The sequence below is a fragment of the Salvelinus fontinalis genome, chromosome 15, assembly GCF_029448725.1.
Source record: "Salvelinus fontinalis isolate EN_2023a chromosome 15, ASM2944872v1, whole genome shotgun sequence".
Taxonomy (NCBI): Eukaryota; Metazoa; Chordata; class Actinopteri; order Salmoniformes; family Salmonidae; genus Salvelinus; species Salvelinus fontinalis.
Window position 1 is genome coordinate 6,013,143 of NC_074679.1, and position 23,630 is coordinate 6,036,772.

The following is a 23,630-nucleotide window of genomic DNA, read 5'->3' on the forward strand; positions in this document are numbered from 1 at the left end:
GCCTGTGAAGATTACATGGCTGCATTGGTTGCATTTTTGTTTGATTGATTGAGGTTTTTTTTCTCCTTTCAGGCTCCCAGTCATGTCTATGGCGGACACAGCAGTCATGTGACCAATGTGAACTTCCTGTTTGACGACAGTTGCCTGGTTTCCACCGGGGGCAAGGACATGAGCGTCATGCAGTGGCGAATAGTGTGAGGCAGACATTTTGGGGCAACAGACGTGCAGTTTCTTTATGGGTCTGGGTGAGGAAGGGATGCATCCCCAGAGGCTTGGAGTAGGACGAAGTTGCCCCTAGACCCGCCCCTAGTTTTGCTTTTCCACCATTAATAGTTTAGGATAGGATTTGGGCAGGACAAGCTGATCCTATGTTAGTTCATGGGATTGGATTGTTGCAGGGCGGGGCGGGTCATGGATTGGTTGGGGGGCGAAGATCATCGTAACAAAAGGAAGATACAACAGGCAGTACCTATTGTTTGTTTTTTTACCGTTCCGTCTTTCTCCTTTGCTTTGTATATTTCACAGCTCAGGAAACCAATAGAAAAGTAGGAGTTGAATCTCTTCCCTATGTCATTATGGTTGCCTCTCTGGCCTACTACAGATACCACTCCGCCTTGGAAAGACAAAGAAAGATGTCTACTGATGATGGGCATTTGGTCTATACAGAAAGCACATACATATGGTTCAAACTGATGCTGATAGAGAGTAAAATAACAAATACTCCTATGATTACACTATATTTCATCATGTGATGTGTATTTTACAATGAATGCAGCAGGTTTACCACAGGCAGTTGGTTACTAGGCCAAGTGTGCAATGGATAGATTGAATTCTGTGAGAATACATAGAAATATGACAATGTTAAACTCTCTACTGCTTTCGCCTGGCTTCCTGAGGTATTGCAACGACTTCATTACTCTGCAAACTGTAATATGGTAAAGTATCACACCGGCATTTCAAAGAGCCCTTTAAAAACAAATACATAAATGTTTCAATGAATAATCAATTATTATTTACACCTGCTGAAAAGCATCATTTTGGGAGGCTATTCTGTGCTTGACAGAGCATGAAGTTGAACTCTGTTTCAAGAGGCTGGTGGGAGGAGCTATAGGAGGACAGGCTCATTATAATGGCTGGAATATAATTAATGGAATAGAGTCTAATGAGGATTCCTTGTTTGTGGTTTCGATATGTTTTTGATACCGTTCCATTTATTCCATTCCAGTCTTTACATTGAGCCTGGCCTCCTATAGCTCCTCCCACCAGCCTCCTCTGTTTCAAACATATTTGGACTACACTGTTATATATTGTCTGCTGCCGAGGTCACTTCCTTCCTGAGTCTCCCTTCTCTTCCTGTCTCAAGCTAGATCTGTAAATAAGAGGTTTGTACTAATCAGACCATTGCACTGTCATTGTTTCCTCTACAAAACCCTTGTCACACTATACTGCCGAACCAAACCGTACCAGGCTGGCTTGATATTACTTTTTCACTTGGTCCTTTTCAGCATGGATCCGACAACTATGGTGGAAGTGTAACCAGGCTAGCTCAGTATAGCTCGGTTCGGCTTGGTAATGCTACCGTACTTTCTGCCACCTGCAAGGAATCACTACTCCAAGGCTTATTAAAGGTCCACTCTGTGATATTTAAAGCCGTTTTGAATCACTCCAAGGCTTAAAGGAGAGATATCTCTCTTAAACCTGTGACTTAGCTACCATACTGACCTTGACTCCTGCTTTTTGTTTACTTGGAATATTCATGAACAAAACATGTCATGCATATTGAAATCTCTCTCACACCCGGGCAAAAGTAATCACACCAAGAGTGATCTGTACCACACTGGTAATGTCTGGACTGAACTGGTCCTTCATCTGGGGTTTGTTTTCTAGTAATACAAAGTGATTTTTAAAAGTTTCCAGGGCATGCATGACATTGGTTATACCTGGGCTGCATTCAGCAGGGCACAATATTGTGGAACGTTCAGATAAATATATTATGTAGAGAACAATCAGACCTTTCTGACATGTAGGATAAAGAATCGCAACAGCACTATTCATTACATTTCTATCAGCAACATTCTGAAACGTTTGCCTCCTGAATGTAGCCCTGTTTTTTCAGCACCAAACTTAATGATTGGATATATGCAGATGTTTGACATGTGACCATAACAATGTAACCATGATGGAATAATTTTCTAATAAAAAATTATTAAAACAATATGTTGTTGTCCTTGTTTGGGTCTTTGTTTGAGTGTATGAAAACTGACGCAGAACACAACCATTCAGAGGGAATGTAAAATGTTTTAGTTTTTCCACAGTACAGTACCCATTTGTTTGACAGTAAAGACTGAAATTCCTTCAAATCTTTGGGACTGATTTTTTTGGTCATTTTTTTTGATTGACGTTTTGAAATTCCGGTTTATTTTGGGTGTGTTGAAATGATGTAATGATTGGGAAAGAAAAGGTGTGATATAAATGCAATTTAGGCTCGGGTAGACTATTATAAGTGACTTTCTTATATAATTTCATTGTTCTGATAGAGAGCGAGATGATGCTGTTATAGGCGGTCGTCTCAAGCGGGCAGCATTGGACCGGTTGCATGCTGTGGTCAACTATTTTATAAAATCTCCACCTTGTCAAAACACCACGAATACGGTGGAAATATGGCAACTCGGAGGCTGCTGTCAGCCACAATCCCCCGTCTTCTTGAGACAACCACGACCATCATTTGAACATGGAATTAAGGATGCAAGAAAATAAACGGAGTGCAAAGAAAGAGAGACCGTTCGGATCCTCGCATTGTATTTCAGCATCAGACTGACTGCATTGCCGACAGCCATACATAATTGGTGAACATTGGCGTATGATCTTTTAGTGATATTGAATTAGAACGTTCTGCTTTATAAACGGTCTGAGAGGGGAAAAACCGGTATATGTCAATTTCTTCATGTCATCGTCTAATTGAACAGGAGAAAAAATGAGGTAAGCAATTGAGCATGTGTTGGGTTTGCAAAGCCGCGTCATTTGTCAGACCGTTGCCTTTATAATAATGTGGATGTGAATAAATTCACGATCTAGACGAAATATCTAGACGAAATCTAGACGAAATATTATATATGAAAAGGCCTAATCACCACACGGTATGCTACTTTTAAAGAGTAATATCCATGTAATATACATGTGTGTCCTCGTGTATGCATTATAGAATTTACACAATAGATCAATCAGTTATTTGGGAAGGATCACAACCACAATAAACCCTTTAAAAATGCCATGGGTATTCTATAGAATAATCCAGAATATAGAACTATAGAATCCAAGTGTTTTTCCTTCTACTCTATTCTATGAATTATCATTCTGTACACACCTATCCATTTCCTTTATTGGATGGCCTGCATTTAATAGCAATGTTGTCATGGAAACGAGACCCCCCCCCCCCCCCCCCCACACACACACACACACACACAAACACACATATTCCTGTTACAGGCCATATACTTAGCCAGTTATTGACTGATCTAGCTGCATCATTATGGGAGATCAGTCAACAACAACAACACGCCTACAGAATAGCAAAGACAAAAGACTGACTGGGAGCTCTGACACACAGATGACAGTTCTCAGCTCACAGTTCTTTCATGGGCGGAGGAGGAATATTGTAAGGTTATGGCCTTTGTGTGTTGAAAATGACCAGGCCTAAGTGTCAAATAAATCCTGTGCCCTGTGGGTCAATTGTATTTTGGGACCTTCGGTTCTGTTTTAGCGTCCTAGCGTCCTATAGGCCGAAACTAAGGCCTGAACAGCCCACCGGAATACGGAGAAATACAGTAGGGACTCTCTGCAGATTCTATTTGTGCATTCACTTTGTCTGCCTCCGACAAGCTGTCAAATGCAAAACAATAATTTGGTAGCTTTTAGTGGTTAAGAGCCATTAGGCAATAATTGGAAGGTTGCTGGTTTGAATCCCCAAGCTGACTAGGTGAAAAATCTGGTGATTTATACTTGAGCAAGGCATTTAACCCTAATTGCTCTGGATAAGAGTGTCTGCAACATTTTGAAGGAGATTTAGGATTTTCTCTGACATCTAGATATAGGTGTAGGTCCTTGGTCTATACTCGTTGTTATCAGCTCTTCAACAGAGCGCTGTTTTGGGTGGGAACTATTTGTGGTTGCACATGTGATTGTCTTCATGGGGACAGTGTTGCTATATGTCTGTGTATGAGCTGTATAGAGAGTAATGGCTTCATGTTCCCACACCATAATGTGGTACAGGGCTGTATAGATAGTAATGACTTCATGTTCCATAATGTGGTACAGGGCTGTATAGATAGTAATGGCTTCATGTTCCCACACCATAATGTGGTACAGGGCTGTATAGAGAGTAATGGCATCATGTTCCCACACCATAATGTGGTACAGGGCTGTATAGAGAGTAATGGCTTCATGTTCCCACACCATAATGTGGTACAGGGCTGTATAGAGAGTAATGGCATCATGTTCCCACACCATAATGTGGTACAGGGCTGTATAGAGAGTAATGGCTTCATGTTCCCACACCATAATGTGGTACAGGGCTGTATAGAGAGTAATGGCTTCATGTTCCCACACCATAATGTGGTACAGGGCTGTATAGAGAGTAATGGCATCATGTTCCCACACCATAATGTGGTACAGGTCTGTATAGAGAGTAATGGCTTCATGTTCCATAATGTGGTACAGGGCTGTATAGAGAGTAATGGCATCATGTTCCCACACCATAATGTGGTACAGGGCTGTATAGAGAGTAATGGCATCATGTTCCCACACCATAATGTGGTACAGAGCTGTATAGATAGTAATGGCTTCATGTTCCCACACCATAATGTGGTACAGGGCTGTATAGAGAGTAATGGCTTCATGTTCCCACACCATAATGTGGTACAGGGCTGTATAGAGAGTAATGGCATCATGTTCCCACACCATAATGTGGTACAGGGCTGTATAGAGAGTAATGGCTTCATGTTCCCACACCATAATGTGGTACAGGGCTGTATAGAGAGTAATGGCTTCATGTTCCCACACCATAATGTGGTACAGGGCTGTATAGAGAGTAATGGCTTCATGTTCCCACACCATAATGTGGTACAGGGCTGTATAGATAGTAATGACTTCATGTTCCATAATGTGGTACAGGGTTGTATAGAGAGTAATGGCATCATGTTCCCACACCATAATGTGGTACAGGGCTGTATAGAGAGTAATGGCTTCATGTTCCCACACCATAATGTGGTACAGGGCTGTATAGAGAGTAATGGCTTCATGTTCCATAATGTGGTACAGGGCTGTATAGAGAGTAATGGCATCATGTTCCCACACCATAATGTGGTACAGGGCTGTATAGATAGTAATGGCTTCATGTTCCCACACCATAATGTGGTACAGGGCTGTATAGAGAGTAATGGCTTCATGTTCCATAATGTGGTACAGGGTTGTATAGAGAGTAATGGCATCATGTTCCCACACCATAATGTGGTACAGGGCTGTATAGAGAGTAATGGCTTCATGTTCCATAATGTGGTACAGGGCTGTATAGATAGTAATGGCTTCATGTTCCCACACCATAATGTGGTACAGGGCTGTATAGAGAGTAATGGCTTCATGTTCCATAATGTGGTACAGGGCTGTATAGATAGTAATGGCTTCATGTTCCCACACCATAATGTGGTACAGGGCTGTATAGATAGTAATGGCTTCATGTTCCCACACCATAATGTGGTACAGAGTTGTATAGATAGTAATGGCTCCATGTTCCCACACCATAATGTGGTACAGGGCTGTATAGAGAGTAATGGCTTCATGTTCCCACACCATAATGTGGTACAGGGCTGTATAGAGAGTAATGGCTTCATGTTCCATGATGTGGTACAGGGTTGTATAGAGAGTAAAGGCATCATGTTCCCACACCATAATGTGGTACAGGGCTGTATAGAGAGTAATGGCTTCATGTTCCCACACCATAATGTGGTACAGGGCTGTATAGATAGTAATGACTTCATGTTCCATAATGTGGTACAGGGCTGTATAGAGAGTAATGGCTTCATGTTCCCACACCATAATGTGGTACAGGGCTGTATAGAGAGTAATGGCTTCATGTTCCATAATGTGGTACAGGGCTGTATAGAGAGTAATGACTTCATGTTCCATAATGTGGTACAGGGCTGTATAGAGAGTAATGGCTTCATGTTCCATAATGTGGTACAGGGCTGTATAGAGAGTAATGACTTCATGTTCCCACACCATAATGTGGTACAGGGCTGTATAGATAGTAATGGCATCATGTTCCCACACCATAATGTGGTACAGGGCTGTATAGAGAGTAATGGCTTCATGTTCCCACACCATAATGTGGTACAGGGCTGTATAGAGAGTAATGGCATCATGTTCCCACACCATAATGTGGTACAGGGTTGTATAGAGAGTAATGGCTTCATGTTCCCACACCATAATGTAGTACAGGGCTGTATAGAGAGTAATGGCTTCATGTTCCATAATGTGGTACAGGGCTGTATAGAGAGTAATGGCATCATGTTCCCACACCATAATGTGGTACAGGGCTGTATAGAGAGTAATGGCTTCATGTTCCCACACCATAATGTGGTACAGGGCTGTATAGAGAGTAATGGCTTCATGTTCCATAATGTGGTACAGGGTTGTATAGAGAGTAATGGCATCATGTTCCCACACCATAATGTGGTACAGGGCTGTATAGAGAGTAATGGCTTCATGTTCCCACACCATAATGTAGTACAGGGCTGTATAGAGAGTAATGGCTTCATGTTCCATAATGTGGTACAGGGCTGTATAGAGAGTAAAGGCATCATGTTCCCACACCATAATGTGGTACAGGGCTGTATAGAGAGTAATGGCATCATGTTCCCACACCATAATGTGGTACAGGGCTGTATAGATAGTAATGACTTCATGTTCCATAATGTGGTACAGGGCTGTATAGATAGTAATGACTTCATGTTCCATAATGTGGTACAGGGCTGTATAGATAGTAATGGCTCCATGTTCCCACACCATAATGTGGTACAGGGCTGTATAGAGAGTAATGGCTTCATGTTCCATAATGTGGTACAGGGCTGTATAGAGAGTAATGGCATCATGTTCCCACACCATAATGTGGTACAGGGCTGTATAGATAGTAATGACTTCATGTTCCATAATGTGGTACAGGGCTGTATAGATAGTAATGGCTCCATGTTCCCACACCATAATGTGGTACAGGGCTGTATAGAGAGTAATGGCTTCATGTTCCCACACCATAATGTGGTACAGGGCTGTATAGATAGGAATGGCTTCATGTTCCCACACCATAATGTGGTACAGGGCTGTATAGAGAGTAATGGCTTCATGTTCCCACACCATAATGTGGTACAGGGCTGTATAGAGAGTAATGGCATCATGTTCCCACACCATAATGTGGTACAGGGCTGTATAGATAGCAATGGCTTCATGTTCCCACACCATAATGTGGTACAGGGCTGTATAGAGAGTAATGGCTTCATGTTCCATAATGTGGTACAGGGCTGTATAGATAGTAATGGCTTCATGTTCCCACACCATAATGTGGTACAGGGCTGTATAGATAGTAATGACTTCATGTTCCATAATGTGGTACAGGGCTGTATAGATAGTAATGGCTCCATGTTCCCACACCATAATGTGGTACAGGGCTGTATAGAGAGTAATGGCTTCATGTTCCCACACCATAATGTGGTACAGGGCTGTATAGAGAGTAATGGCATCATGTTCCCACACCATAATGTGGTACAGGGCTGTATAGATAGTTATGGCTTCATGTTCCATAATGTGGTACAGGGCTGTATAGAGAGTAATGGCTTCATGTTCCCACACCATAATGTGGTACAGGGCTGTATAGAGAGTAATGGCTTCATGTTCCCACACCATAATGTGGTACAGGGCTGTATAGAGAGTAATGGCTTCATGTTCCCACACCATAACGTGGTACAGCCGCCCAATGTTATATCAAATCAAATCAAAATCAAATCAAAATGTATTTGTCACATACACATGGCTAGCAGATGTTAATGTGAGTGTAGCGAAATGCTTGTGCTTCTAGTTCCGACAATGCAGTAATAACCATGAGTAATCGAACCTAACAATTTCACAACAGCTACCTTATACACACAAGTGTAAAGGGACAAAGAATATGTACATAAAGATATATGAATGAGTGACGGTACAGAACGGCATAGGCAAGATGCAGTAGATGGTATCGAGTACAGTATATACATATGAGATGAGTAATGTAGGGTATGTAAACATTATATTAAGTGGCATTGTTTAAAGTGGCTAGTGATACATGTATTACATAAAGATGGCAAGATGCAGTAGGTGGTATAGAGTACAGTATATACATATGAGATGCGTAATGTAGGGTATGTAAACATTATATTAAGTGGCATTGTTTAAAGTGGCTAGTGATTAAAAAAAATTACATGTATGGCAGCAGCCACTCAATGTTAGTGGTGGCTGTTTAACAGTCTGATGGCCTTGAGATAGAAGCTGTTTTTCAGTCTCTCGGTCCCTGCTTTGATGCACCTGTACTAACCTCGCCTTCTGGATGATAGCGGGGTGAACAGGCAGTGGCTCGGGTGGTTGTTGTCCTTGATGATCTTTATGGCCTTCCTGTGACATCGGGTGGTGTAGGTGTCCTGGAGGGCAGGTAGTTTGCCCCCGGTGATGCGTTGTGCAGACCTCACTACCCTCTGGAGAGCCTTACGGTTGTGGGTGGAGCAGTTGCCGTACCAGGCGGTGATACAGCCCGACAGGATGCTCTCAATTGTGCATCTGTAAATGTTTGTGAGTGCTTTTGGTGACAAGCCAAATTTCTTCAGCCTCCTGAGGTTGAACAGGTGCTGCTGCATCTTCTTCACCACACTGTCTGTGTGGGTGGACCAATTCAGTTTGTCCGTGATGTGTACGCCGAGGAACTTAAAACTTTCTACCCTCTCCACTACTGTCCCGTCGATGTGGATAGGTGCTCCCTCTGCTGTTTCCTGAAGTCCACAATCATCTCCTCTGTTTTGTTGACGTTGAGTGTGAGGTTATTTTCCTGACACCACACTCCAAGGGCCCTCACCTCCTCCCTGTAGGCCGTCTCGTCGTTGTTGGTAATCAAGCCTACCACCTGTGGGTGACCCGTCAGGAAGTCCAGTATCCAGTTGCACAGGGCGGGGTCGAGACCCAGGGTCTCGAGCTTGATGACGAGTTTGGAGGGTACTATGGTGTTAAACGCTGAACTGTAGTCAATGAACAGCATTCTCACATAGGTATTCCTCCTGTCCAGATGGGTTAGGGCAGTGTGCAGTGTGGTTGCGATTGCGTCGTCTGTGGACCTATTGGGGCGGTAAGCAAATTGGAGTGGGTCTAGGGTGTCAGGAAGGGTGGAAGTGATATGATCCTTGACTAGTCTCTCAAAGCACTTCATGATGACGGAAGTGAGTGCTACGGGGCGGTAGTCGTTTAGCTCAGTTACCTTAGCTTTCTTGGGAACAGGAACAATGGTAGCCCTCTTGAAGCATGTAGGAACAGCAGACTGCGATAAGGATTGATTGAATATGTCCGCAAACACACCAGCAAGCTGGTCTGCGCTTGCTCTGAGGACGTGGCTGGGGATGCCATCTGGGCCTGCAGCCTTGCGAGGGTTAACACGTTTAAATGTTTTACTCACGTCGGCTGCAGTGAAGGAGAGTCCGCAGGTTTTGGTAGAGGGCCATATAGAAAAAGAAATAGCAAACCCACGATGCCCTTCACAAATTGGTCACCACTGACTTGTGGAGGAATTTAGGAAATGGTTGAAGGGAATGCTGGGAGATTTGGCGTCACCTTTGACCTTTTTAAACGTGTTGGCTGGAGTTGTCAGTGGCACTGCATTCAAAGCGAGCAAATAAGTTGTTTAGTCTGTCTGGGAGCAAGACATCCTGGTCCGTGACGGGGCTGGTTTTCTTTTCGTAATCCGTGATTGACTGTAGACCCTGCCACATACCTCTTGTGTCTGAGCCGTTGAATTGCGACTCTACTTTGTCTCTATACTGACGCTTAGCTTGTTTGATTGCCTTGCGGAGAGAATAGCTACACTATTTGTATTCGGTCATTAAACACTGGTAGCTATGAGTCTATTACTAGTGTACACACACACACACACACACACACACACACACACACACACACACACACACACACACACACACACACACACACACACTTTGTTAGAAGCCATGTTTAGCACAGCCGTGCTGCTGTTGTAGGCCTAAGGCAAATTTTTCAATTTACCCCAAATTATGAAAGATAGAGAGATACAGATGGAGGATCTTAATTTGACCTATATTGTCACAGCAAAATAATCCTGCAGCAATAGGATTTCGATGTTTAGTCCATAATGTTGATCGGTGATTAGGCTATTAGCTGGCCAAAAGTAGGCTACATGAAAAGTGCAATACTCTTAATATAAACGTGTGTTAGAGTGTATTTTCAGTAACGTGTGTTAGTGTGGGTTTTCAGTAACGCGTGTTCGTGTGGGTTTTCAGTAACATGTGTTAGTGTGTGTTTTCAGTAACGTGTGTTAGTGTGGGTTTTCAGTAACGTGTGTTAGTGTGGGTTTTCAGTAACGTGTGTTAGTGTGGGTTTTCAGTAACGTGTGTTAGTGTGGGTTTTCAGTAACGTATGTTAGTGTGGGTGTTCAGTAACGTGTGTTTTCAGTAACGTGTGTTAGTGTGTGTTTTCAGTAACGTGTTTTCAGTAACGTGTGTTAGTGTGGGTTTTCAGTAACGTGTGTTAGTGTGTGTTTTCAGTAATGTGTGTTTTCAGTAACGTGTGTTAGTGTGGGTTTTCAATAACGTGTGTTTTCAGTAACGTGTGTTTTCAGTAATGTGTGTTAGTGTGTGTTTTCAGTAACGTGTGTTTTCAGTAACGTGTGTTTTCAGTAACGTGTGTTTTCAGTAACGTGTGTTAGTGTGTGTTTTCAGTAACGTGTGTTTTCAGTAACGTGTGTTTTCAGTAACGTGTGTTTTCAGTAACGTGTGTTTTCAGTAATAACTTGTGTAACTCAATATTATGAAAGCTGTTCATAATGTTTTGTACACAGTGTACTGTATGATTCATATATTGTCTCATTGCATAAAGGGATTTAAAAATATATATTTTAATTTTACTAGGCAAGTCAGTTAAGAACAAATTATTATTTACAATGACGGCCTAGGAACAGTGGGTTAACTGCCTTGTTCAGGGGCAGAACGACAGATATTTACCTTGTAAGCTCGGGGACTCGATCTAGCAACCTTTCGGTTACAGGCCCAAAACTCTAACCACTAGGCTACCTGCCGGGACGAATGTTTGTGTGCCCTATATCTTGCTCTTAGAAGCTCTCTGTGTGTCCTGTAGCCAGTGTCTGGCTCTTCTCTCAGTCAGGAAGCGAAAGGGGAGTGTTAAAGGGAAGCCTTAAGTCATCAGAAGGACATAGGTGACTGGAAACCGGGGAACAGATTCAATTAAATGATTTATTCAACCTCAGTGCTTCGATTGCAGCCACTGCAATCACACAATTTCCCTATGCAGGGCTATTTATAGCTTTAGCGTAAGTGTTTTTATCATGGTATGATTCATCTGTATTCTCCCTGCCAGCCATACTCAGTCATTGCATATGGAGAAATCTCCTGGGAAACGTAAGCACGACTGCCGCAGTGACTCGTCCACCGAAAGAAAAGGTACGCGATGAAAATCCTGAGTTCCACGTTTTTTTTTTCTGCAGGCTTCTCATATCAGTGGTGGTTTGTGTGATACAGCTCAACGAGCTCTAGCGCTATCATATTCATCACATTCTACTAAGATGTCCTCTGCAGTTTATTGATGAAGAGACAGTCTGCTTCTTGTATGCTCACTACGAAACCAGACCAACCAACCATGTAGAATCAAATGACTAAATCTCAGCTCTAGAAAATAAAAGGAATCCTTATTTGGCATGTTCTTTGCAGTCTGTGTGTATGTGTGTGTATTTACACTGAGTATAGAAAACATTAGGAACACCTTTCATAATATTGAATTGCACCTCCCCCATTTTCCCCCCAGAACAGCCTCAATCCATTGGGGGCATGGACTCTACAAGGTGTTGAAAGCTTGGCACAGGGATACTGACCCGTGTTGACTCCAATGATTCCCACAGCTGTGTCAAGTTGGCTGGATGTCCTTTGGGTGGTGGACCATTCTTGACACACATGGGAAACTGTTGAGCGTGAAAAACCCAGCAGCGTTGCAGTTCTTGACACAAACCGGTGCGCCTGGCAACTACCACCATACCCCTTTCAAAGTAACTTAAATATTTAGTCTTGCTCATTCACCCTTTGAATGGCACACATACAATCAAATTCAATCAAACGTATTTATAAAGCCCCTTTTACATCAGCCAATGTCACAAAGTGCTATACAGAAAGAGAGAAAGGCAGAGAATTAGAGAGAGCATTCTAAAATTCACACAGGATACCGGACAGGACAAATACTCCAGATATAACAGACTGACCCTAGCCCCCCGACACAAACTATTGCAGCATAAATACTGGAGGCTGAAACAGGAGGGGTCGGGAGACACGATACACCCGGACAGGGCCAACCAGGCAGGATATAACCCCACCCACTTTGCCAAAGCACAGCCCCCACACCACCAACTTACTAACCTGAGACAAGGCCGAGTATAGCCCACGAAGATCTCCCCCACGGCACAAACCCGAAGGGGGCGCCAACCCGGACAGGAAGATCTCGTCAGTGACTCAACCCACTCAAGTGACACACCCCTCGGGATGGCATGGAATACACAATCCATATTTCAGTTCTCAAGGCTTAAAAATCCTTCTTTAACTTGTCTCCTCCCCTTCATCTACACTGATTGAAGTGGATTTAACAAGTGACATCAATAAGGGATCATTGTTTTCACCTGGATTTACCTGGTCAGTCTGTCATGGAAAGAGCAGGTGTTCCTAATGTTTTGTACACTCAGTGTGTATGTGTGTGTGTGTGTGTGTGTGTGTGTGTGTGTGTGTGTGTGTGTGTGTGTGTGTGTGTGTGTGTGTGTGTGTGTGTGTGTGTGTGTGTGTGTGTGTGTGTGTGTGTGTGTGTGTGTGTGTGTGTGTGTGTGTGTGTCAAGCTCATCATCACAACATACCCAATACACCCCGGTTTGGGTCCTATCTGGCTGTCTGTTTGACTATAGAGTCCCACAAGCATATTGTTTCATTGTAGTAGCCGTCCCCATATATACTGTTCAGTGAGTTAACCTAAACCCTACATTAGGCTCCTTTGCAGAGCTGAGTTAATGCTCTTTGTTTTCCACACCTTGTTCTGATGTAAAGTAGCTTATTGGTCTATTATTGAAACCCTGTTTGAGGAAGAATTCCCTTAACTAACGATGACATAAATAGCTGCAATAACACCGGAAGAGGAGGAGCTGAGCAGTGACATGTAGGTCAAGTGAAAGTCTGGAGAAACCTGCTGATCCATATTCAATTATCAACGTTTTAGTTTATTTGGCAATAACTAAGAACAATGAAATTACAAAAATGTGATTAAATCGCGTAGCTATTAGTCAAAAGACGACGAAGGGCTCTATTCAGTCTGTAAAGCTGAAGCGTTAGAGATTCTGCGATATAATTTTTTTATTTTATTTTATTTCACCTTTATTTAACCAGGTAGGCAAATTAAGAACACGTTCTCATTTACAATTGCGACCTGGCCAAGATAAAGCAAAGCAGTTCGACACATGCAACAACACATAGTTACACATGGAGTAAATCAAACATACAGTCAATAATAGTGAAAAATAAGTCTATATACAATGTGAGCAAGTGAGGTGAGATAAGGGAGGTGAAGGCAAACAAAATATATATATAAATAAATAAAAATATAAAAAGGCCATGGTGGCGAAGTAAATACAATATAGCAAGTAAAAAAAAAAAAAAGTAGAGATAGTAGAGATAGAAAAAAGTAGAGACAGAAATAATGGGGTGCAAAGGAGCAAAATAAATAAATAAATAAATACAGTAGGTAAAGAGGTAGTTGTTTGGGCTAAATTATAGTTGGGCTATGTACAGGTGCAGTAATCTATGAGCTGCTCTGACAGCTGGTGCTTAAAGCTAGTGAGGGAGATAAGTGTTTCCAGTTTCAGAGATTTTTGTAGTTTGTTCCAGTCATTGGCAGCAGAGAACTGGAAGGAGAGGCGGCCAAAGGAAGAATTGGTTTTGGGGGTGACCAGAGAGATATACCTGCTGGAGCGCGTGCTACAGGTAGGTGCTGCTATGGTGACCAGCGAGCTGAGATAAGGGGGGACTTTACCTAGCAGGGTCTTGTAGATGACCTGGAGCCAGTGGGTTTGGCGACGAGTATGAAGCGTGAAGGAGGGAGTGGAGACAGCCTCATTAGGGGATCTATTCAGTCTGTGAAGTGATAGAAATGTAAAGGTAATTTCCGATTTAGCCGACATGTGAAGCATTTACCGTGAACGCTGTCTCTGCTAACGATGGAACATTACCTTTAAATTTCAATCATCCTGTGAAGCTGAACTTCTGTGATGCGTATTAAACAGAGCCCTTATCTAAATATGTGCATGTGTGAGGGACAGTGTCGCCAAGAAACATTTTTACAAGTTCCCATCTTGCTGTTCGCCTGGTCCCAGATCTGACTCTAAAATCAAATGAAATTGCATTAGTCACATGTGCCGAATACAACAGGTGTAGATAGGCCTTACAGTGAAATGCTTACTTACAAGCCTCTAACCAACAATGCAGTTTCAAAAAAGAATAAGAGATAAAAGTTACAAGTAATTAAAGAGCAGCAGTAAAATTACAATAGCGAGACTATATACATGGGGGTACCGATACAGAGTCAATGTGCGGGGCACCGGTAGGTTGAGGTAGTATGTACATGTAGGTAGTTATTAAAGTGTCTAGGCATAGATGACAACAGAGTGTAGCAGTGGAGTAAAGAGGGGGAGGGGGGGGGGGGCAATGCAAATAATCTGGGTAGCCATTTGACTACATGTTCAGGAGTCTTATGGCTTGGGGGTAGAAGCTGTTTAGAAGCCTCTTGGACCTAGACTTGGTTGCCATACCAGGTAGTGATGCAACCAGTCAGAATGCTCTCGATGGTGCAGCTGTAAAACCTTTTGAGGATCTGAGGACCCATGCCAAATCTATTCAGTGTCCTGAGGGGAATAGGTTTTGTCGTGTCCTCTTCACGACTGTCTTGGTGTGCTTGGACCATGTTAGTTTGTTGGTGATGTGGACACCAAGGAACTTGAAGCTCTCAACCTGCTCCACTGCAGCCCCGTTGATGAGAATGGGGGTGTGCTCTGTCCTCTTTTTCCTGTAGTCCACAATCATCTCCTTTGTCTTGATCACGTTGAGGGAGAGGTTGTTGTCCTGGCACCACACGGCCAGTCTCTGACCTCCTCCCTATAGGCTGTCTTGTTGTTGTTGGTGATCAGGCCTACCACTGTTGTGTCATCGACAAATTGAATGATGATGTTTGGCTTGTGCTTGGCTGTGCAGTCATGAGTGAACAAGAAGTACAGGAGGAGACTGAGCATGCACCCCTGAGGGGCCCCTGTGTTGAGGATCAGCGTGGTGGATGTGTTGTTCCTTACCCTTACCAGCTGGGGGCGGCCCGTCAGGAAGTCCAGGATCCAGTTGCAGAGGGAGGTGTTTAGTCCCAAGGTCCTTAGCTTATTGATGAGCTCTGAGGGCACTATGGTATTGAATGATGAGCTGTAGTCAATGAATAGAATTCTCACATAGAGTTGAACTCTGAAGTTTACATACACTTAGGTTGGAGTCATTAAAACTCGTTTTTCAACCACTCCACACATTTCTTGTGAACAAACTATCGTTTTGGCATGTCGGTTAGGACATCTACTTTGTGTATGACACAAGTCATTTTTCCAACAATTGTTTATAGAGAGGTTACTTCACTTATAATTCACTGTATCACAATTCCAGTGGGTCAGAAGTTTACATACACTAAGTTGACTGTGCCTTTAAACAGCTTGGAAAATTCCAGAAAATGATGTCATGGCTTTAGAAGCTTCTGATAGGCTATTTGACATCATTTCAGTCAATTGGAGGTGTACCTGTGGATGTATTTCAAGGCCAACCTTCAAACTCATTGCCTCTTTGCTTGACATGGGGAAATCAAAAGAAATCAACCAAGACCTCAGAAAAATAATTGTAGACCTCCACACGTCTTGTACATCCTTGGGAGCAATTTCCAAATGCCTGAAGGTACCACATTCATCTGTACAAACAATAGTACGTAAGTATAAACACCATGGGACCACGCAGCCTTCATACCGCTCAGGAAGGAGACGCGTTCTGTCTCCTAGAGATGAACGTATTTTTGTGCGAAAAGTGCAAATCAATCCCAGAACAACAGCAAAGGCCCTTGTGAAGATGCTGGAGGAAACAAGTACAAAATTATCTTTATCCACAGTAAAACGAGTTCTATATCGACATAACCTGAAAGGCCGCTCAGCAAGGAAGAAGCCACTGTTCCAAAACCGCCATAAAAAAGACAGACTACGGTTTGCAACTGCACATCGTACTTTTTGGAGAAATGTAATCTGGTCTGATGAAACAAAAATAGAACTGTTTGGCCATAATGGTTGGTTATGTTTGGAGGAAAAAGGGGGAAGGCTTGCAAGCCGAAGAACACCATCCCAACCGTGAAGCACGGGGGTGGCAGCATCATGTTGTGGGGGTGCTTTGCTGCAGGATGGACTGGTGCACTTCACAAAATAGATGGCATCATGAGGGAGGGAAATGATGTGGATATATTGAAGCAACATCTCAAGACATCAGTCACGAAGTTTAAGCTTGGTTGCAAATGGGTCTTCCAAATGGACAATGACCCCAAGCATACTTCCAAAGTTGTGGCAAAATAGCTTACGGACAACAAAGTCAAGGTATTGGAGTGGCCATCACAAAGCCCTGACCTCAATCCTATAGAAAACTTCTGGGCAGAACTGAAAAAGCGTGTGCGAGCAAGGAGGCCTACAAACCTGACTCAGTTACACCAGCTCTGTCAGGAGGAATGGGCCAAATTCACCCAAATTATTGTGGGAAGCTTGTGGACGGCTACCCGAAACGTTTGACCCAAGTTAAACAATGTAAAGGCAATGCTACAAAATACTAATTACGTGTATGTAAACTTCTGACCCACTGGGAATGTGATGAAAGAAATAAAAACAGAAATAAATTATTCTTATTAGTTTTATTATTCTGACATTTCACATTTCACATTCTTAAAATAAAGTGGCGACCCTAACTGACCTAAAACAGGGAGTTTTTACTAGGATTAAATGTCAGGAATTGTGAAAAGCTGAGTTTAAATGTATTTGGCTAAGGTGTATGTAAACTTCCGACTTCAACTGTAGGTGTTCCTTTTGTCCGGGTGGGAAAGGGCAGTGTGGAGTGCAATACAGATTGCATCATCTGTGGATCTGTTGGGGCAGTATGCAAATTGGAGTGGGTCTAGTGTTTCTGGGATGATGGTGTTGATGTGAGCCATGACCAGCCTTTCAAAGCACTTCGTGGCTACAGGCGTGAGTGCTACGGGTCGAGGGTCATTTAGGCAGGTTACCTTAGTGTTCTTGGGCACAGGCACTATGGTGGTCTGCTTAAAAAGATGTTGGTATTACAGACTTGGTCAGGGAGAGGTTGAAAATGTCAGCGAAGACACTTGCCCGTTGGTCAGCGCACGCTCGCAGTACACGTCCTGGTAATCCATCTGCCCCTGCGGCCTTGTGAATGTTGACCTGTTTAAAGGTCTTACTCACATTGGCTGTGGAGAGCGTGATCACACAGTCTTCCGGAACAGCTGGTGCTCTCATGCATGTTTCAGTGTTATTTGCCTTTGAAACGAGCATAGAAGTAGTTTAGCTCATCTGGTAGGCTCGTGTCACTGGGCAGCTCTCGACTGTTCTTCCCTTTGTAGTCTGTAATGGTTTGCAAGCCCTGCCACATCAGACGAGCGTCAGAGCCAGTGTAGTGCGATTCAATCTTAGTCCTGTATTGATGCTTTGCCTGCTTGATGGTTCGTTGCGGGATTTCTTATAAGCTTCCGGGTTAGAGTCCCGCTCCTTGAAAGCAGCAGCTCTAGCCTTTAGCTCAGTGCTGATGCTGCCTATAATCCATGGCTTCTGGTTTAGGTATGTACGTACGGTCACTGTGGGGACGACGTCATCAATGCGCTTACAGTGGCTTGCGAAGGTATTCACCCCCGTGGCATTTTTCCTATTTTGTTGCCTCACAACCTGGAATGAAATTAGCATTAACCTTTTGCAGCAATTACAGCTGCAAGTCTCTTGGGGTATGTCTCTATAAGCTTGGCACATCTAGTCACTGGGATTTTTTCCCATTCTTCAAGACAAAACTGCTCCAGCTCCTTCAAGTTGGATGGGTTCCGCTGGTTTACAGCAATCTTTAAGTCATACCACAGGTTCTCAATTGGATTGAGGTCTGGGCTTTGACTAGGCCATTCCAAGACATTTAAATGTTTCCCCTTAAACCACTCGAGTGTTGCTTTAGAAGTATGCTCAGGGTCATTGTCCTGCTGGAAGGTGAACCTCCGCCCCAGTCTCAAATCTCTGGAAGACTGCAACAGGTTTCCCTCAAGAATTTCCCTGTATTTAGCGAAATCCATCATTCCTTCAATTCTGACCAGTTTCCCAGTCGCTGCCGATGAAAAACATCCCCCCAGCATGATGCTGCCACCACCATGCTTCACTGTGGGGATGGGGTGATGAGAGCTGTTGGGTTTGCGCCAGACATAGCGATTCTTTGATTGCCAAAAGCTCAGTGTTAGTCTCATCTGACCAGAGTAACTTCTTCCATTTGTTTGAGGAGTCTCCCACATCAACACCAAACGTGTTTGCTTATTTTGTTCTTTAAGCAATGCCTTTTTTTGGGCCACTCTTCTGTAAAGCCCAGCTCTGTGGAGTGTACGGCTTAAAGTGGTCCTATGGACAGATACCCCAATCTCCGTTGTGGAGCTTTGCAGCTCCTTCAGGGTTATCTTTGGTCTTTTTGTTGCCTCTCTGGTTAATGCCCTCCTTGCCTGGTCCGTGAGTTTTTGGTGGGCGGCCCTCTCTTGGCAGGTTTGTTGTGATGCCATATTCTTTCCATTTTTTAATAATGGATTTAAATGGTGCTCCGTGGGATGTTCAAAGTTTCTGATCTTTTTTTATAACCCAACCCTGATCTGTACTTCTCCACAACTTTGTCCCTGACCTGTTTGGAGAGCTCCTTGGTCTTCATGGTGCCGCTTGCTTGGTGGTGCCCCTTGCTTAGTGGTGTTGCAATCTCTGGGGCCTTTCAGAGCAGGTGTATGTATATATACTAAGATCATGTGACAGATCATGTGACACTTAGATTGCACATAGTTGGACTTTATTTAACTAATTACGTGACTTCTGGAGGTAATTGGTTGCCCCAGATCTTATTTAGAGGCTTCCTAGCCTGTTAAGGCTAGGGGGTGCTGTTGTCACTATTTATGGTAATCGTGTAATTTTTGAAACGGCTTCCTACAAAATTCTTGATCGTACAATATGCATATTATTATTATTATTGGATAGAAAACAGTCTATAGTTTCTATAGGAGTTGAAATTTTGTCTCTAAGTGGAACAGAACTCATTCTACAGCAATTTCCCTGACATGGAGTCAGATTTCAGAAATGTTGGCCTCTGTTCTGGAGTCAGTTTTAAGGCCACTGTTATTCCTATGAGTATATGGACACTGCTTACGTCTTCCCCTGGATGCCTTTACGTGATGACGATTTGAATGGTGTCGATTGCACAGTCACAGGCACTATAAATGAAAAAACCCTGTATGTAGGAGCTCTTTTCTTGGTGTGTCATGCGCGCGGAGGATACCGACCCACTGTTTTTCCAAGCATTAGTGAAGCCAGTTATATTTCTCCGGTCATATTTCTACTCGTTATAGGAGTTAAAAACATCATAAGGTAGTTAATTTAAAGCGTTTTATAGCAATTTATATCCGTTTAGTGCGATTTTGGGACATTTATTTCTGAGACGCTGTGAATCTCTGGGCACGCTTCCAGTTCATGCCGAACGCAGTTGGCATTTCCACATGGCAAGAGGACAGCTTTCCACCAAAAGACGATTATACCCAAGAAAGGATGCTTCGCCCAAGATTCTGATGGAAGAACAGCTCAAAGTAGGAACAATTTATTATGATAAATCGTGTTTCTGTCGAAAAATGTTAGTGGCTTAGGACGCCATTTTTTTTTACTTAGCTTCGCTTGGCGCAAACTGTATTGAAAAGTAAGGATAATTTAAAAAATGTAATTCCGCGATTGTATTAAGAATTAAATTGTCTATCAATCGCTGTCCACCCTATATTTTTTTGTCACGTTTATGAGTATTTATGTATACGACTAGATCACTGTCTAATATGGCGCACGAACATTTTCTCACCAGCTGGGCTACTTTTCTCATTGTCTAACCATGATTTTGGTGGCTAAATATGCACATTTTCGAACAAACTGTATATGTATGTTGTAATGTGATGTTACAGGAGTGTCATCTGAAGAATTCTGAGAAGGTTAGTGAAAAAATTAATATATTTTGGCGATGTTTACGTTATCGCTCTCTTTGGCTAGAATCAATGCTGGGGTAATGTTTGCACATGTGCTATGCTAATATAACGATTTATTGTGTTTTCGCTGTAAGACACTTAGAAAATCTGAAATATTGTCTGTATTCACAGGATCTGTGTCTTTCGATTAGTGTATGCTGTGTATTTTTACGAAATGTTTGATGATTAGTAGTTAGGTAAACACGTTGCTCATTGTAATTATTCTAGTCCATTTGTGACGGTGGGTGCAATTGTAACCTATGCCATCTACCTGAAATATGCACATTTTTCTAACAAAACCTATCCTATACCATAAATATGTTATCAGACTGTCATCTGATGAGTTTTTTTCTTGGTTAGGGGCTATCAATATCTTAGTTTAGCCGAATTGGTGATAGCTACTGTTGTTGGTGGACAAAGTAAAGATGGTGGATTATGCTAATGTGTTTTTAGCTAATAGATTTACATCTTTACATATTGTGTCTTCCCTGTAAAACATTTTAAAAATCGGACATGTTGGCTGGATTCACAAGATCTGTGTCTTTCATTAGCTGTATTGGACTTTAATGTGTGAAAGTTAAATATTTAAAAAAAAATTTTTTTTTGAATTTCGCGGCTCTGCCTTTTCAGTGGGGGTGGGGGGGGGGGTGTGCCGCTAGCGGAACGTGTGTCCTTGAAAGGCTAGCAAAGGGGGTGAATGCACTTTTCCTATTTTTGTATTATTCTTTGAACAAGTTACTTTTTAAATTTCACTTCACCAGTTTGGACTATTTTGTGTCCATTAATGAAATAAAAATAAAAATAAATTTAAATTACAGGTTGTAATGCAACAAAATAGGAAAACCACCAAGGGGGATGAATACTTTTGCAAGGCACTGTATTGATGAAGCCAATCCTTTTTTTATTTTACCGTTATTTAACTAGGCAAGTCAGTTAAGAACAAATTCTTATTTTCAATGACGGCCTAGGAACAATGGGTTAACTGCCTTGTTCAGGGGCAGAACGACAGATTTGTACCTTGTCAGCTCGGGGTTTCGATCTTGCAACCTTTCACTTACTAATCCAACGCTCTAACGACTAGGCTACGCTGCCGAATGATGTGGTGTACTCCTCAATGCCATCAGAGGAATCCCGGAACGTATTCCAGTCTGTGCTAGCAAAACAGTTCTGTAGCTTAGCATCTGCTTCATCTGACCACTTTTTTATTGATCAAGTCACTGGTGCTTCCTGCTTTAATTTTTGCTTGTAAGCAGGAATCAGGAGGATAGAATTATGGTCAGATTTGCAACGTAGAGGGCGAGGGAGAGCTTTGTATGCGTCTCTGTGTGTGCAGTATAGGTGGTCCAGCGATCTTTTTCCTCTGGTTGCACATTTAACGTTCTGATAGAAATTTGGTAAAACGGATTTAAGTTTCCCTGTATTAAAGCTACTAGGAGTGCCGCCTCTGGGTGAGCATTTTCTTGTTTACTTATTGCGGAATACAGCTCATTCAGTGCTATCTTAATGCCAGCCTCTGACTGTGGTGGTATGTAAACAGCTACAAAGAATACAGATGAAAACTCTCTCAGTAGGTAGCGTGGTCTACAGCTTATCAATATAGCTCATGACTTCCTTAGATATCGTGCACCAGCTGTTATTTACAAAAATACATAGTTCGCCGCCCCTTGTCTTACCAGACGCCGCTGTTCTATCCTGCAGGTCCATCGTATAACCAGCCAGCTGTATGTTGATATTGTCGTCGTTCAGCCACGACTCCGTGAAGCATAACATGTTACAGTTTTTAAATATCCCGTTGGTGGTTAAATCTTACTCGTAACTCGTCGATTTTATTGTCCAAAGATTGAACGTTTGCTAGCAGAATGGAGGGAAGTAGGGTTTTTTTCCGATCGCCTACGAATTCTCAGAAGGCAGCAGATCACAGAGATCGGGGCCTGTTCCCCAGGAAGCAGTATATCCTTCGCGTCGGGCTCGTCAGAGTCGTGAAAGGAAAAAAGGATTCTGCCAGTCCGTGGTGAGTAATCACAGTCCTGATGTCTAGAAGTTATTTTCAGTCTTAAAAGATGGTAGTGGCAACATTATGTACAAAATAAGTTTTAAAAATAAGTTACAAATAACGCAAAAAATGAAGAAAAAAAACACAATCGGCTGGAGACACGTAACACGTTTGCCTTCTTCTCCGGCGCCATCTCTCTCTCTTGACAATGACTTTAGGAGTTGTTATACAGCACAAACAGTTCTGTGACCAGGCTATCATGCTGTGGTTATTCACTGATTACAGGGAACATGTGGCTCGTTCAGTAAATCCAATGGGCGAGACTACAAGGAGGCAGATAGGCTATACAGCCCTCCAATCCTCCGAGTGGATGTGAGTATGGGGCAAGGTGACTGTGCTGGTGTGATCACGTTCTCTGACTCTCTCTCTCTCCGCTCTCTTTCTTACTGACTCGCTCAGACTCGCTCTCTCAGACTCGCTCTCTCGCTCTCCTCTCTTACTGACTTCCCCTGAATCTCTCTAACTCTCTCTTTCGCCTCTCTCTCTCTCTCTTACTGACTCGCTCTCTCTGACTCTCTCTCTCCTACTCTCTCGCTCTCTTCCTCTCCTCTCTCTTACTGACTCGCTCTGACTCTCTCTCTGACTCTCTCTCTCTCTCCTTCCATCTCATTTTCACTCACTCTCTAAGCTGTCTATGCTCTTCTTCCTTCACATCAGTTCTGGTGAATGTGGATTCTTGCGCTTCTAGAATGAGGGTTTATTTGAACCTCCTCTGAGGAAGATAGAAGATGAGGTGTGAAGTTCCGCAGACCTCTCCACTCTGACTGATGCTTTCCCTTCCGTGTAACCTTCCCCCGCCTTTCGTCTTGTGCAACACTATCTACTTCTACCTCCTCCATTGAAACCATCTGCCAACCATGTATTCCTTTGACGATTTCGG

General features: G+C 42.9%; 2 protein-coding genes across 4 annotated transcripts in view; both read left to right on the forward strand.

The window, feature by feature from the left end:
* Positions 1-2,215, forward strand: part of LOC129811324 (echinoderm microtubule-associated protein-like 1) — a 66,228-nt gene extending 64,013 nt beyond the window's left edge. For all 3 annotated transcript variants that reach the window (XM_055862539.1, XM_055862540.1, XM_055862541.1), the window contains one exon: positions 73-2,215. In XM_055862539.1, the coding sequence (XP_055718514.1) occupies positions 73-198 (126 nt within the window). In that variant the 3' untranslated portion in view covers positions 199-2,215. The remainder of the gene's footprint in view (positions 1-72) is intronic.
* Positions 2,216-2,342: 127 nt separating this feature from the next.
* LOC129811325 (ena/VASP-like protein) overlaps positions 2,343-23,630 on the forward strand; it is an 86,872-nt gene continuing 65,584 nt past the window's right edge. Inside the window, exon 1 of the mRNA XM_055862542.1 lies at positions 2,343-2,979. Within this exon, the coding sequence (XP_055718517.1) occupies positions 2,975-2,979 (5 nt within the window). The 5' untranslated portion in view covers positions 2,343-2,974. The remainder of the gene's footprint in view (positions 2,980-23,630) is intronic.